The 13,347-nt window shown below is 36.8% G+C and overlaps 1 protein-coding gene across 1 annotated transcript; it reads right to left on the reverse strand.

Moving 5' to 3' along the window:
• Window positions 1–443: 443 nt before the first annotated feature.
• Window positions 444–6,184, reverse strand: LOC123564156 (interferon regulatory factor 1-like). The gene is made up of 10 exons (XM_045357520.2): window positions 6,059–6,184; window positions 4,703–4,975; window positions 4,289–4,477; window positions 3,737–3,855; window positions 3,394–3,529; window positions 2,628–2,750; window positions 2,210–2,280; window positions 1,736–1,844; window positions 1,534–1,595; window positions 444–1,268 (listed from the first exon to the last, which is right to left on the reverse strand). The coding sequence occupies exons 2-10, from the start codon at window positions 4,965–4,967 to the stop codon at window positions 1,242–1,244; spliced, it is 1,101 nt and encodes a 366-aa protein (XP_045213455.1). The 5' UTR covers window positions 4,968–4,975; window positions 6,059–6,184; the 3' UTR covers window positions 444–1,241.
• Between the last annotated feature and the right edge of the window lie 7,163 nt (window positions 6,185–13,347).

Raw genomic sequence — 13,347 nt, forward strand, 5'->3', positions numbered from 1 at the left:
TGGTTCAATTAGATTTTGATAGAACCTGACGAGCTTTCGAACTAGAATAGGTGCGAAATCAGTGCAGACAAACAATTCTGACCAAAAGCTTTGTTCTTGGGTAGGGATGGGCGGATAAACGAATTAAAACGTTAACAGATGTTTGAAACTTAATTTGAGCCGTGCCATGGGAAAACCAACATAGTGGGTGTGCGACCAGCATGGATCCAGACCAGCCTGCGCATCCGCGCAGTCTGGTCAGGATCCATGCTGTTCGCCAACAGTTTCTTTAATTCCAATAGGCTTTAAAAGCGAACAGCATGGAGCCTGACCAGACTGCGCGGATGCGCAGGCTGGTCTGGATCCATGCTGGTCGCAAACCCACTATGTTGATTTTCTCATGGCACGGTTCATTTGTTTGAGTCGGGCTCTGTGAAACATCTTACACTTCAGTAACAACAGCATTCGTTTTAAATTTTATTTTCAAAATATATATAATGTTACATCACCATTCAACAATAACCACATTATCATAAAAAGAGTAAACAAAATGTTGAATGCATCTAATTATGAAATGAAATGTCAAAAAGATCAGGACTATATCACATACATATTGCACAGATCTAATCATAATCTGCAAAGTATTCATACTTTAACTTAGATAAACTAACACTAATCAGTCAGTATCTTACAGTATGTACAACAATTGTCAACAACAAAAAACCGTTTCAATTTCAAGTACACTTGTAACAAATGCAATTTTTCCAGTAACATTGCTATCTACTGGTCATTAATATTCTAAAACAAAGAAAAAGAACTATTGTCTCTGTCTTATTTGTTTGTATGTGTTTATTAACATGGCTTTCCAAGTTTCCAGGAACTACAAGCAATTTTATCCTTCCTGTATGAATCAACGTCACTTGCTCTACCTGGACATTTTCCCGTCGTGTCACTTTCAGACACATCATGAGTGTATTATCTCACAGACAACAACATGTTGGCCATTTGCTTGCACACAATCTGCACATGTTGGCCACAGAGTGTTTACATACATGATGACCACAAAATGTCGTCATACATGATAGTCACAAAGTATCGGGCTGCAGAATACCGTGCTGGTATACATATTGTCGGCCGAAATCACTGTTGACACGGAGACATGTCTCGCGTATCTCGGACTGTTCAGATTAAGGAGTTCAGACATCTATGTACATTGTAACAACCATTCTCCTCCAGTCAGATCCAGTTGCCTTTGTATAGTTCTACAGCTGCGACAAACTTGTGTATTCCTGGAAAAAATAAAACAATACATAATTTAAATAAATAATATTTGACCATATTTCCTCAATAACATCAGGAGTCTTTGGCAACTAATTGGTTAGTTGTTTACTAGGTAATTGTGGCAGATATTATTAAACAATACCTTAAAACGGTTAAAATAGCAATAAACAGTAGCGCACGGCATCACGTGCATTATTTTCAGTACTTTTTATCTGGATCTCACCTTGAACTAGCACTTATTCTATCCACACAATATTGTTTTTAAATACTTACATAGTCATAGGATTTATCTGTCTCTTCCATCACTATAACACTGGGTCCATCAAAACAGTCCCCTGCAAAAAAAGACACAATAATCAATATAAGGGAAAGACAATTAAGAGAGCGATATAAATTTTCTATTTAAACCAGTGTACTTTACTTTCAAAATCTAATCTAGTATTCTATGTAAAATACGTTTATAAACGACAATTACCTGATGAAACTACTTCCTCTTGTACATCAAGACTTGTGTCAATAACAGAGTTCCAGAAACCCTCCATGTAGTCTGACTCCTCAGCCATGTCCTGGTCTACAGTATCATACTGAAATGTCAAGGTCACATTTACTTTAAGCATCTTAACCTTACTTCTTTTCCAGTATAAACACGACAAATGACCATAATACATTAAGCATCTTAACCTTACTTCTTTTCCAGTATAAACACGACAAATGACCATAATACATTAAGTATCTTAACCTTACTTCTTTTCCAGTATAAACACGACAAATGACCATAATACATTAAGTATCTTAAATGACCATAATATATTAATTGTTTGCTTTACCTAATGTACTATAAAACTGTATAAAATATTTTTACATTTCGGGGCTTTAAATAAATGGGAGCTTTTAGTATGTTGTATTTTAGATAATGTCACAAGAGTTACAAGTTGTATATGACACTTACATTCAAGAAAAGGATTAGCTCCCCCTCGGATTGTTCTGTCTCTGTGTAGGTGTGGTCAGTCACTGCTGGACCTGCAAAACAAGTTCAATTTCCATACTTAGAAAAAACAAGACCCTGTAATTTTTAACACAATATACAAATGTATGCTTGTTTCCTAACCAGTTCAGAGCGTTTTGATTAGAGCGTTTCAAGAGTCACAGTGGACACAAGCTCGTCATCTGAACTGGATGGGACACAATCAATATACTTATGTAATACTTTGTACGCTATCTTCTAGTTTTATCACGATACCAGTACTTTTGTCATAAATCAAATAACTCGTCAGTAAAAGTGAAGAGTTTATCAATATTGAATGATAGATAACCTAGATATTAGAATGATAATACGAAAATTCAATGGTTCGAGTTAAAATGTATACCTTGCCGGGTATATATCTCAGTTTCCATTGTTTGCAGGTTTTGTACAGCGTTCATGGTCTCCAGGGTGGGGATATCAGGGACTCGTTTCTGTTTTTTGGGTATTCTGTTGGAAAAGCTGTTTGCTAAAACGAAGAAGAAAAGAATGTCAATCTTAAAACTTCTAGCGTCGTAAATATTCAACAATTACAACAGGAAAAATCACTATTAACACTGAACATACTATAAGAACATGTATGTTATGAACAATTGTTGTCAAGCATGTACATAAGCGGTTTTATACCAAGGAAGTTTAATAATGAACCATCATTGTGTGTCTAGCGAACTATTTATTTCATAGATCTGAAGATAAAAGTGTTTTCGGAAGTTTCACTTTGTTAGTGTATCTTATTTATATACAGATATTTTATCGCTATTTAAGTTTGAGGTTTGAACACTGCGCATTGAAAGATTTATCTGCATACTCAAGATAATTATCTTTTGAGGACAATGCCAAGTAGGTTCGACTTTTATCTGGACATGTATTAAACTGCACAAAAATGTCTTTATGCGCAGATAATAAACATTGTGCAATGTGTGCATGCCATAATAAACAGTCATGATCAATACTAAAAGCGGACAATTAAAACTCGAATAGTCTGGATGAATAACCCATGACAGATATGTACCTTGATGACAAGGATTGTAACCTACTGTTACCAAACATCCGTAACACTTTTAACTGCTCTTTTTTCGTACGGGTGACATTGTTTTAAAAAAGATACTTACGACAGGACTGACACAATTCCTCGAAGTTTGGAAGGGGCGACCTCTCCGCTTCTGTGTCGTGATCCTGACGTCTTAAATCCTCGGTTGTGAGATCCCAGTCTGAGTGGTTACTCTCATGGGAAGGACTGTAACCAGTCTGCAGTGATAAAATTACTTAGTTAAAAAACAGAATATACACACAAGAGCTTCAATAAAACGAACCACTCTTGATCGCTTTAGCCTAATAGTTTTTATCAAAATTTGAGTGCGCATGTTTTCAGACCATGGGCTGCTTATTTATACAACAAGGTGTATGATCAAAATAAAGGCTGCATGACGTATTTTTATTTGCTTTTCAACTTACCTCTGATCCCTCACTATCGAACTCGTCCTCATCGATTTTCTTCGGCCTTGACCTTGTTCCGAGATTCCTAACAACTGCAAAATCTTCAAACTCGGAATCCTCGTCAGAGCTCTTTTCATCTGGAACCAATAATTCAAAAATAATTACTAATAAACCATTTATTTACTCGTACATGTTCTCTTTCCCAATAATACTGACAAGTCCTTTGCAAAAAACGTTTACTGAATGCATGCCAATTCTTTTCATGTCTTCCTGCACCCGGTATCATATTTCAAAGTACAACAATACAACCCGTAATATAATATACCTATTTTCATGATCATGCAGTGATCCGCTGTTCAAGGTCTTGAGGTTTATAAATCGAAATATTTCTCATGAATACAGACAACATGTAGGCTAACTTAGTAAAGCAGTCAATTCCCTCTCATCTACCCTTTGTACAGTAAAACATCATGTCGCTCACCAAGATGAGACACGCGGGTACCGGACACGCGACCAAACAAACTCAAATGACTACTTTATCCGAATGTTGTAACATGTAACATACTTTACCTTTTTCTTTCTTAATGCTTGGTTTTCTAATTCTTTTTTCATCCAGGAATTTGTACACCCTATAGGCGTTGTTTCCACGCCGAACACCGAGTGATTTATCTTCCTCAACATCCGGTACACTATGCAAGGCACATCGGAAGTTGGCCTTCCACTTTTTGGGGTCAGGACGATCTCCAGGGTAGTACTTTCCTGAAAAACAAACATCGCATTTAAGAACAGTCCAGGAAGTTTTACACAAGGTCTTATTTATATTCACTGCATGGTCTGCATGTCAATTATATTTACTTCATGTCCAGCAGCCCACAGACCTGGACATCGACCTCGTCCATTAAAATTCACTCATCTCCTTGTTAAGATATCAGAAGAAGTATTAAACCGGACCGTAACTGTAACCCTTTATTGCAATGTACTAACCTGTATGCCTTGCCCACAGCTCAAACAAGGTGGCATCTGCTGCAGGATCGAACGTCTGACCAGCTGCATGTTTCCATGAGACACGGAACGTCTTGTCTTTTTTATTCATCCAGACGAGTTGGTGGCATGTCCTTTTGTCCAGCAGGTCCATCAGCCAGGGGCGCATGCGCTGTCGCTCTAGAGGACGTATTGGCTTCCGGTCAATAGTCCTCAATGTGGCGCGACCCTTGCACGAGTTCTTGGATTTTGGTCTTCCACGCGGCATTTTCAATTCTGCAATGTAAAAAACCATTTGTGGCTATGCAAGCTAAATAAATCAACGATTTTAAACATTTACATACTCCAAATTGCCCTTTTAGTCAATGACAACAATTGTGGCACCATAAACTGCAACGACGTAAAACACGAAGAGAAATGTCAATATTGGTAACGGAGATAACCGCCCGTGCACATATTTTTTCGTGTTATTATCATTTATTTGTTTATTTTATAAAGTTTGGTCAGCAATCCATCCATAGCCTATATTGACAACTACCTTGATATGACGTCAAGTACTATAAGCACAGACAATATTATATTATGCATTTATAAAGTAAAATATGATTGCAGACATGCACCGCTCTAGATGAAATATAGTTTTTATCTATAGTGCATTGACGATTAATAGATAAAAGATGAAGTCCCGGGTATTTTGACAAGTCACTTTATCTTCAAGGAAGTGAAAAAGTGTTTATATTGGTATATTACCCGGCCGGTATCGCTTTGTTCAATTATGCAGATAGCGAGGTAGCTCGGCTATCCGGGGTAGAAATTCAATAACTTAAATTGTCGCTATTTTTGACTTTATTTCACAGTGTTGTAAATTTGTTAAACAGGTCTTTATTCTCCATCCAGTATATTTAAACCTAGGTACATTAATTGTAGACTTTTAAACCAAAGGATACACTGGCACATATTTTAAAACTCGCAAGAAGTGCCATCGGTACTCGCCATATATTTCTCTTCACAGACTGGCTTGTTTTCCAAAACTAGGCCATGTAAACATAAAATGGTCAATGCACTAAAATCACGGCACTTGACCAATCCCCATTTAAGATGCGTTAAATTTAATAAAACCCAGGACAATAAAACTGATCAAGGTTTTCTGAAAATGACAACTGTCCTTGTTGTTGGACATAAAACTGTTAAATGTGTTCGTCGCTGCACAATTTCAGCAATAGGAACAATGTAAGCAATTTGTTTCGATTAAAAATAAACATCCTGGATTTGGTTTCACTACGCCACCGTCCGAATACAGGATACATGTAATACGCGGCAATTAAATATTTTAAAACATAACAGGAAATATCCACTAACCTTTACTGTCGTTTCGATTGCTGCAGAAATAAATCCTAAAACTTTTATAAACTGGCAGTTTACTAGACGTAACTTTCTTGCTGTTTATTCACACAATGTCACAACGACTGCAAAATATTAGTATACTTAAGCGCGGTCACGTGATATCTATATCTAATTTCTTCCGAGAATAGCGATTGCAAATTTCCGCGAATACTAATTTTAGTAACACGGAAAAATATTTTTCCCCATTGTCTATTAATAGATATAACCTATTAACGTATTTTCGAAAAATTGTTTCTTAATGGTTGTTTACTTAAATTAGGTATTCCTAATGAACGTGTCTGCTCTATTTCAAGCATGTCGGTGATTCAGTGAGTAACTCCTACAGAATTATGTAAATTTAACCTGGATTTTCTGAAAGTATGGGTTTTCCTAAGTATGAGTACGACGATGTACACTGTAAAGTACATACAATCATCTAAGAAGTTGCCGCCCTGTGCCTTTCGTGCGTGCGGGCATCCAGCCGTGTGTCCAGTTTCCCCAAATTGTATCAATGTGTCGAATGTGATAATTATAATATTACCATGTCATCATAGTTTTGCACATAACCCCACCCTGAGGTAGCGTCGTACAAAAAAAATACATGTTATGTATAGGCATATGGCGCAGATAAATTCGTTGCTTCACGGTCCGTCCACAGACTAAAATGAAATGGAAGGGATGATTACGTCTCGCGTTGAACTACTGCATGGTGGGTCAGCTGTGGCGGATGTTTCAAAGTCTGGTGTCCGAAGGGTTTTGCAGAAAATGACCAGAAACTAAAGCGAGTTAGCTCGGGCGCTGGGAAGAATGTTGGCGACAGATTGTCGAATTCTTTATTTAAAACTGAAGTTCGGTCATATTATCAACATTAAAACATGAGTAGTTTTTGCGTCTAAACTATTTTAAAAATGCCAAATCAAGAAAAACAAACATGCTGTAGTCGGGAATTGAACCTATGCCGCCACCTCAATAATTTTTTTTCCTGTGGTCTAAAAATATGTAAAAGTAACTACTTCTTATGTGTTTCCATAACATAATTGAGCCGTGCCATGGGAAAACCAACATAGTGGGTTTGCGACCAGCATGGATCCAGACCAGCCTGCGCATCCGCGCAGTCTGGTCAGGATCCATGCTGTTCGCTTTTAAAGCCTATTGGAATTGGAGAAACTGTTAGCGAACAGCATGGATCCTGACCAGACTGCGCGGATGCGCAGGCTGGTGTTGATCCATGCTGGTCACAAACCCACTATGTTGGTTTTCCCATGGCACGGCTCATATAATCTATCAGTAACTAAGTTTCAAAGCTTCTCAGTATAGAAATAAAGCAATAATTTTCTGATATCTATATAAAAAATTTTTTTAATTGCCATCGCACAATCTGGAGGTCAATGCCTTTAATGTGCGTGGCGATGTAGCCTACAGGTTCAGAATAGGCCTGAACAAGATCTTTTTTTCGGAGGAAGTCTTGGGAGTAACTGATCTTCTTGACTAAGGCTGCAACATGAATTGTCCCAGATAGATGTGTCAGTTGGCCGTGGATCGGGGACTCAATTGATTTAGCGGATCACCTCGCAACGACATCATCCAGTCATTTTAACATTTCTGGAGTCTGTCCAGGTCATATAGCAGGGTAATAGTGTCAGCAGTATATCCCTTTACACAATAGACTATCCTCAAGCTGTTCCTTGTAGGGCACTAGATGTGGCTGGATATGTGTGACACCGAAGATAAGTGGATAAGAAGAATGGTCCTTGTGGGGCACCGAATGTAACTTGAAACCTGATCCTTGTAGGCTGGTCCTTGTGGGGCACCAAATATAAGGCTGAACTTTACATCAGATGTAACGCGGTACAAGAAAACTGGTTCTTTAAAAAATAACTTGTGCAATACCGCATATGTGGGCGTTTATCAAAACACTGTGACGAGAAGGCGGTAAACTGATTTTGCAGTTGAGGGGAAGAAATCTACTTTTCAGATTTTATTTATTAACCTGAAAGGTTAAATAAGTTCGCGCGAGTAGTCGCTCTTGGAATAGCAATTAGTGTTGGAAAACCATACAATGTGTGAGGAAGTTTTTAATGACGAAAAGTCTTCTTCTTCCTATATTTTGCCATGTCCGTGTTTGTTATACGGTGTTATATGTATTAATGCACGATATATATCATGCATTTAGTAACATATACGATGAATAATTTGATCACATATTTGACGTCGTGGGAGTGAAATAAAGCCGTTACATTTTGATAATACACTATAGCCGGAGGTCTAAAATTAGGTGGGACAGACTTTAGTGTAATGAAGCTTTGACGTCTACGTCGTTTAAGGAGGTAGGTTACCTTCATATTTGTATGTGCGCATGTCCAACCGGAAGCTAACGTGACGATTTACGACAACGTTTACGACAAACTAAATGTGTTTGTATATTCATTCTTTTGAAAACAAATCATGAACTTGTCTTCGATCTGATGCTTTATGGTTTAATAATGCAGAAATAATGAATAAATTGCCGCAGAAACGCTTCAAAACATTGTTGCCTTAAAATGACGTCATTGACGTCATGACGTTACGTGTCAGTTACCGCGCAAAATTAATAGCTTTTATCTTGAAAGTACGTACTTCTGTACATTTTCTTTATTTTAACTATTTTGAAATAACCATTATTTGCTGAAATATTTTTATGAGTCTTTTGCTCTGAATAATAATCAATATTTTGCTTCTTTTATGTAGTTATATTGAAATGTTATGCGGAATGTAAGAAAATGGATGATGGCAACCAATGTTATTTGGAATATAGTTGGGTAAAAGGTTACTTGTTACGGCCATTTTCAAATAAAAAGTCTAGCAGTTTGATTTGTAATACCTATTTTTCAGGTTCCATTGATAATTTGTTACTTACATACTAAAACTAAGATCTAAAATTGTTCAAATTTCAGTAGAAAATTGTGGTTTCTTAAATTGAATTGATGTTACCATGGAAACGAAGCCCGTGACCTATGTATCTAAATGTAAAATTCAAAAGCGTTGACACTGGTCTATTTCAGAAACACAGCTTCGGCTTTTTATTTTCATTTCAACAATATCCATGAGAATAATAGCAGCACGCTGAACGATTTTTCCATGAAAAATGGCAGACGAGGGGTACTGCTGTACGTATTCTAAGCTATGAAATTTGTTTGAATAAATGCAAATAGCACGAAAATGTAACCTACGTTAGAAATAATATGTTTTAAAGCTACATCAACCAGAAAGATAATCTTATTCAATATTTTTTTAAAGAAATTACGATAAACAGCAAGATATAAGCTATTTTAAACATCTCTGTTGCCATGGTTACTTTAAAATTTAAGAAAAATAGGGTACCATATAAAGTGCTTGGTATTTTGCTAATAATATTACCCAAATATTTCATGTTGGTCATTAACAGAATGGCACTGAAGCCGTCGAAAACCCCTATTTTTATACATAGTTGTTTAAAAATGAGAGAAAATGCGTTACCATGGAAACACGAGCCCCGCGACATATACATTTTAAGCTTATATAAGAAAAATAACGTGCATACCAGTAAAATAATCAATTATGCAGACTTCTACGGATATCAGTGAAACTAAAATACACTGAAAAGTGTTTAATATCCGTATTTTCCTTCTTCTTTCAATATGAAATACCTTTGGAGGGTCATGTTCTTCAAACCTGGATAAAAATTGAACTTGAAGGGACAGAGACAAACGAAATTGAGATTGTAGCAGTTAAAACTTCATATTACACGAAATACAAAAACATGCTGCGGTTCAACTAATTTGAATTTACCCTTGTAACAAGGTATCCTACCTCCTTAAAGTATAGGAGACGTTGATTAAATTTTCATGTTTCGGCAGGAAAAGCTAACATATGATGAAAAAATTACGTTCGTGACTTACCACACTGATTTTATTAAACTGATAAAATGCTCGAAGGGCCTCGCATTTTTAATATTATTTAATATTATTCAACTCGTTATTAAAATAAATTCAATATGAAAAGACACTCATGTAATATCGAGTGATACAAGTGATCCATTTTACGACCTCAGCCATTTTTAAATACACAAAATGTACACGGCTTGTATTTGTTTTTCATCAAAAATGAATACAAAGGGCACAGAAACGTAGATACAAGATGCAACTTTTTATTTGTAGTCAGGTATTAACGTTACAATATTAGCTGTGCCATATAATGGCATATTTCTGCCACAAGATAGCTAATGGTAGCAATCGCGATACTTCAAAATGCCAAGTTTTCTGAAAAGGTTAATATACTCAATAGTTGAAGGTTTCCTGGAAATATTATTGCGATCATTTACATTATTATCTGAAAGCTTTTGTGTAAGTGCCCACAGCTGCCATTTATAAGTTAAATAGATCTAGTTATTCCAATACTTTCAGAACTAATCTTGATCGATATTTCGTACTTTTCTGAAAAAGTTTATCTCAATAGTCTAACGTTTCATGGAAATAAGAAACATATCTAGAAAAAAAAATATTGCGATAATGTTTCAGCAAAAATGCACAGCTTTGCTAGAAAGTTTAGGATATCGTGATAACTACCAAGCATCTCGGTCGTGACAAGCATTAATGCGAAATTTTGCGCTAAAATAGTTTCAGGAAACAAACAAAAATATTTAGAAACTAGAAGATGCCTGCTACTCCCATTGCGGTGTGTCCTTGTGCAAGGCACTTTATCACGATTGCCTCAGTCGACCCAGCTGTAAATGGGTACCAGCAATTTGGTTTTAACTGTTTTTAAAATAGGGTCGCCCAAAAAGCTCTACAAAGCTTATGTTAATTGTGTCTTAAAGCGACGGTAAATAAAAATTTACCTTTACCTTTACCTTTATAGTCGTATAGGCAAGAAGTCAATAGGGGACAGGAGCGAAAGTCAAAGAGACACCGATGGATCATCTACTTGGCATGTCCAATCATTCCACTAAGTTTCAACATTCTGGGCCTAGTGGATCTCAAGTTATGAACTGGAAACGGTTTTCCATGTGCAGGCCCCTGTGACATTGACCTTTGATCGAGTGACCCCAAAATCAGTAGGGGTCATCTACTCTGCATGTCCAATCATCCTATAAAGTTTCAACATTCTGTGGTCAAGTGGTTCTCAAGTTATTGATTGAAAATAGTTTGAAAAGAGTTTTCTATGTTCAGGGACCTTTGACCTTGAGCTTAGCTCAAGTGACCACAAAACGATAAGGGTCAACTACTCTTTAAGTCCTATCATCCTATGAAGTTTGAAGGTTCTGGGTCAAATGGTTCTCAAGTTCTTGATCGGAAACCGTTTTCCACGTTCTGGTCCCTATGAACTTGACTTTTAATTAAGTGACCCCAAAAGCAATAGCAGTCATCTACTCCACATGTTTAATCATCCTATAAAGTTTCAACATTCTGAGTCAAGTGGTTCGGAAATGGTTTTCCATGTGCAGGCCCCTGTGATCTTGACCTTTAATAGAGTGTCCCCAGAATCAATAGGGGTCATCTGCTCTGCATGTGCATTCATCCTATAGTTCCAACGTTCTTGGTCAAATGGTTCTCAAGTCATTGATCGGAAATGGTTTTCAATGTTTAGGCCCCTGTGACCTTGACCTTTAAGAGTGACCCCAAAATCAAATTAACCGCCTCGATAGCCTAGTGGTAGAGCGTCCGTTTCGAGTGCGGGGAGGTCGTGGGTTCGATCCCCGGTCGCGTCATACCAAAGACGTGAAAAATGGTACCAGTAGCTCCCTTGCTTGGCGCTCAGCATTAAAGGGAAACTTGCCTCTTCTCTCATACCTTTGTGGCGATGGATTCCATCAGGAATGGTGTCGAGAGTGATTAATATAAGTTGTAGAACTTCCTTCACAATCGACCTAAAATAAATTATGTATAAACTAATAGGGGTCATCATCTCTTTATGACCAATCATCCTATGAAGTTTTAACATTCTGGGTCATGTAGTTCTCAAGTTATTGATCAGAAATGGTTTTCCATTTCAGGCCTAACTAAATACATAATTTTTTTTTAATTTTCTAGAGAATTTATTTCACAACAGCGTGGGAAGTGAACCCATTGCTCGCAGGCTCGAATCTCTGGATTCCAGCCTTATATCATTTGAAAGAGGCTCATATTTCACAACATATTTTTCATTTTGGATTGATAAGGATGAACTGTCTGATCATATCTTTTTTCATCCCTGGTCCAATATTGGTGCCTGTGGTATTTTATAAGCTAAACCGGGAAATAAGTGAATGAAGTATTGCCGTCCACTACTGGAAGGCACCAAATTTTCCCTACTGCAAAATAACATAATGAACCAATATCTGTTAATGATGTATAAACAATATTGTACTATATATGTTATAACAAAACACTTGGATTAAAATTTGCATATACAAAAACCTACAGTTGTTGATTGTTTCATGACATCCATAAACAAGAATGCCAGAATGTCACAATATATGCCTGTCATAGCAAACTTCTTTACACTAGCACTACCAGCAAAGGACCATAACCCACTCAAAACCCTCATTATTTGCAAACTGGAAATTAATCTTTGGTAAAATGCATGAGGAAACACTACTACCTTATCCTTCACTTAACCCTTACCCTGCTAAATTTCTATAATGAAGTTGTCCGTCTTTCTGTTTGGACAGTACCATTAACTGTAACAAGAGGGCCATGAAGGCCCTGTATCGCTCACCTGACCTATTGACCTAAAGATCATCAATATTAACATTCTGACCAAGTTTCATTAAGATATGGTCATAAATGTGGCCTCTAAAGTGTTAACAAGCTTTTCCCAGATGACCCAATATCGAACTTGTCCAAGATTTTATTGAGGGTAACATTCTGACCAAGTTTCATTAAGATTGGGCCAAAATTGTGACCTATAGAGTGTTAACAAGCTTTTCCTTTGACTTGACCTGGTGACCTAGTTTTTAACCCCAGATGACCCAATATTGAAATCGTCCAAGATTTTATTGCGAGTTACATTCTGACCAAGTTTCATTAAGATTAGGCCAAAATTGTGACCTCTAGAGTGTTAACAGTCAAAACCCTCACTATTTGCAAACTGGAAATTAATCTTTGGTAAAATGCACGAGGAAACACTACTACCTTATCCTTCACTTAACCCTTACTCTGCTAAATTTCTATAATGAAGTTGTCCATCTTTCTATTTGGAGAGATTAACATTCTAAGTTTCATGAAGATACAGTCATAAATGTGGCCTCTAGAGTGTTAACAAGCTTT

The sequence above is a fragment of the Mercenaria mercenaria genome, chromosome 2 (assembly GCF_021730395.1).
Source record: "Mercenaria mercenaria strain notata chromosome 2, MADL_Memer_1, whole genome shotgun sequence".
Taxonomy (NCBI): Eukaryota; Metazoa; Mollusca; class Bivalvia; order Venerida; family Veneridae; genus Mercenaria; species Mercenaria mercenaria.

What these genes read in the sequence shown, in the direction of transcription:
- LOC123564156 (XM_045357520.2), bottom strand. Translation starts at nt 4,967, where the DNA reads ATGCCGCGTGGAAGACCAAAATCCAAGAACTCGTGCAAGGGTCGCGCC. An exon ending in TGAGATATATACCCGGCAAG is followed by an intron (nt 2,281 to 2,627) that starts GTATACATTTTA and finishes CTTGTTTTGCAG; the next exon opens with GTCCAGCAGTGACTGACCAC. An exon ending in AGCTAATCCTTTTCTTGAAT is followed by an intron (nt 1,845 to 2,209) that starts GTAAGTGTCATA and finishes TTGACATTTCAG; the next exon opens with TATGATACTGTAGACCAGGA.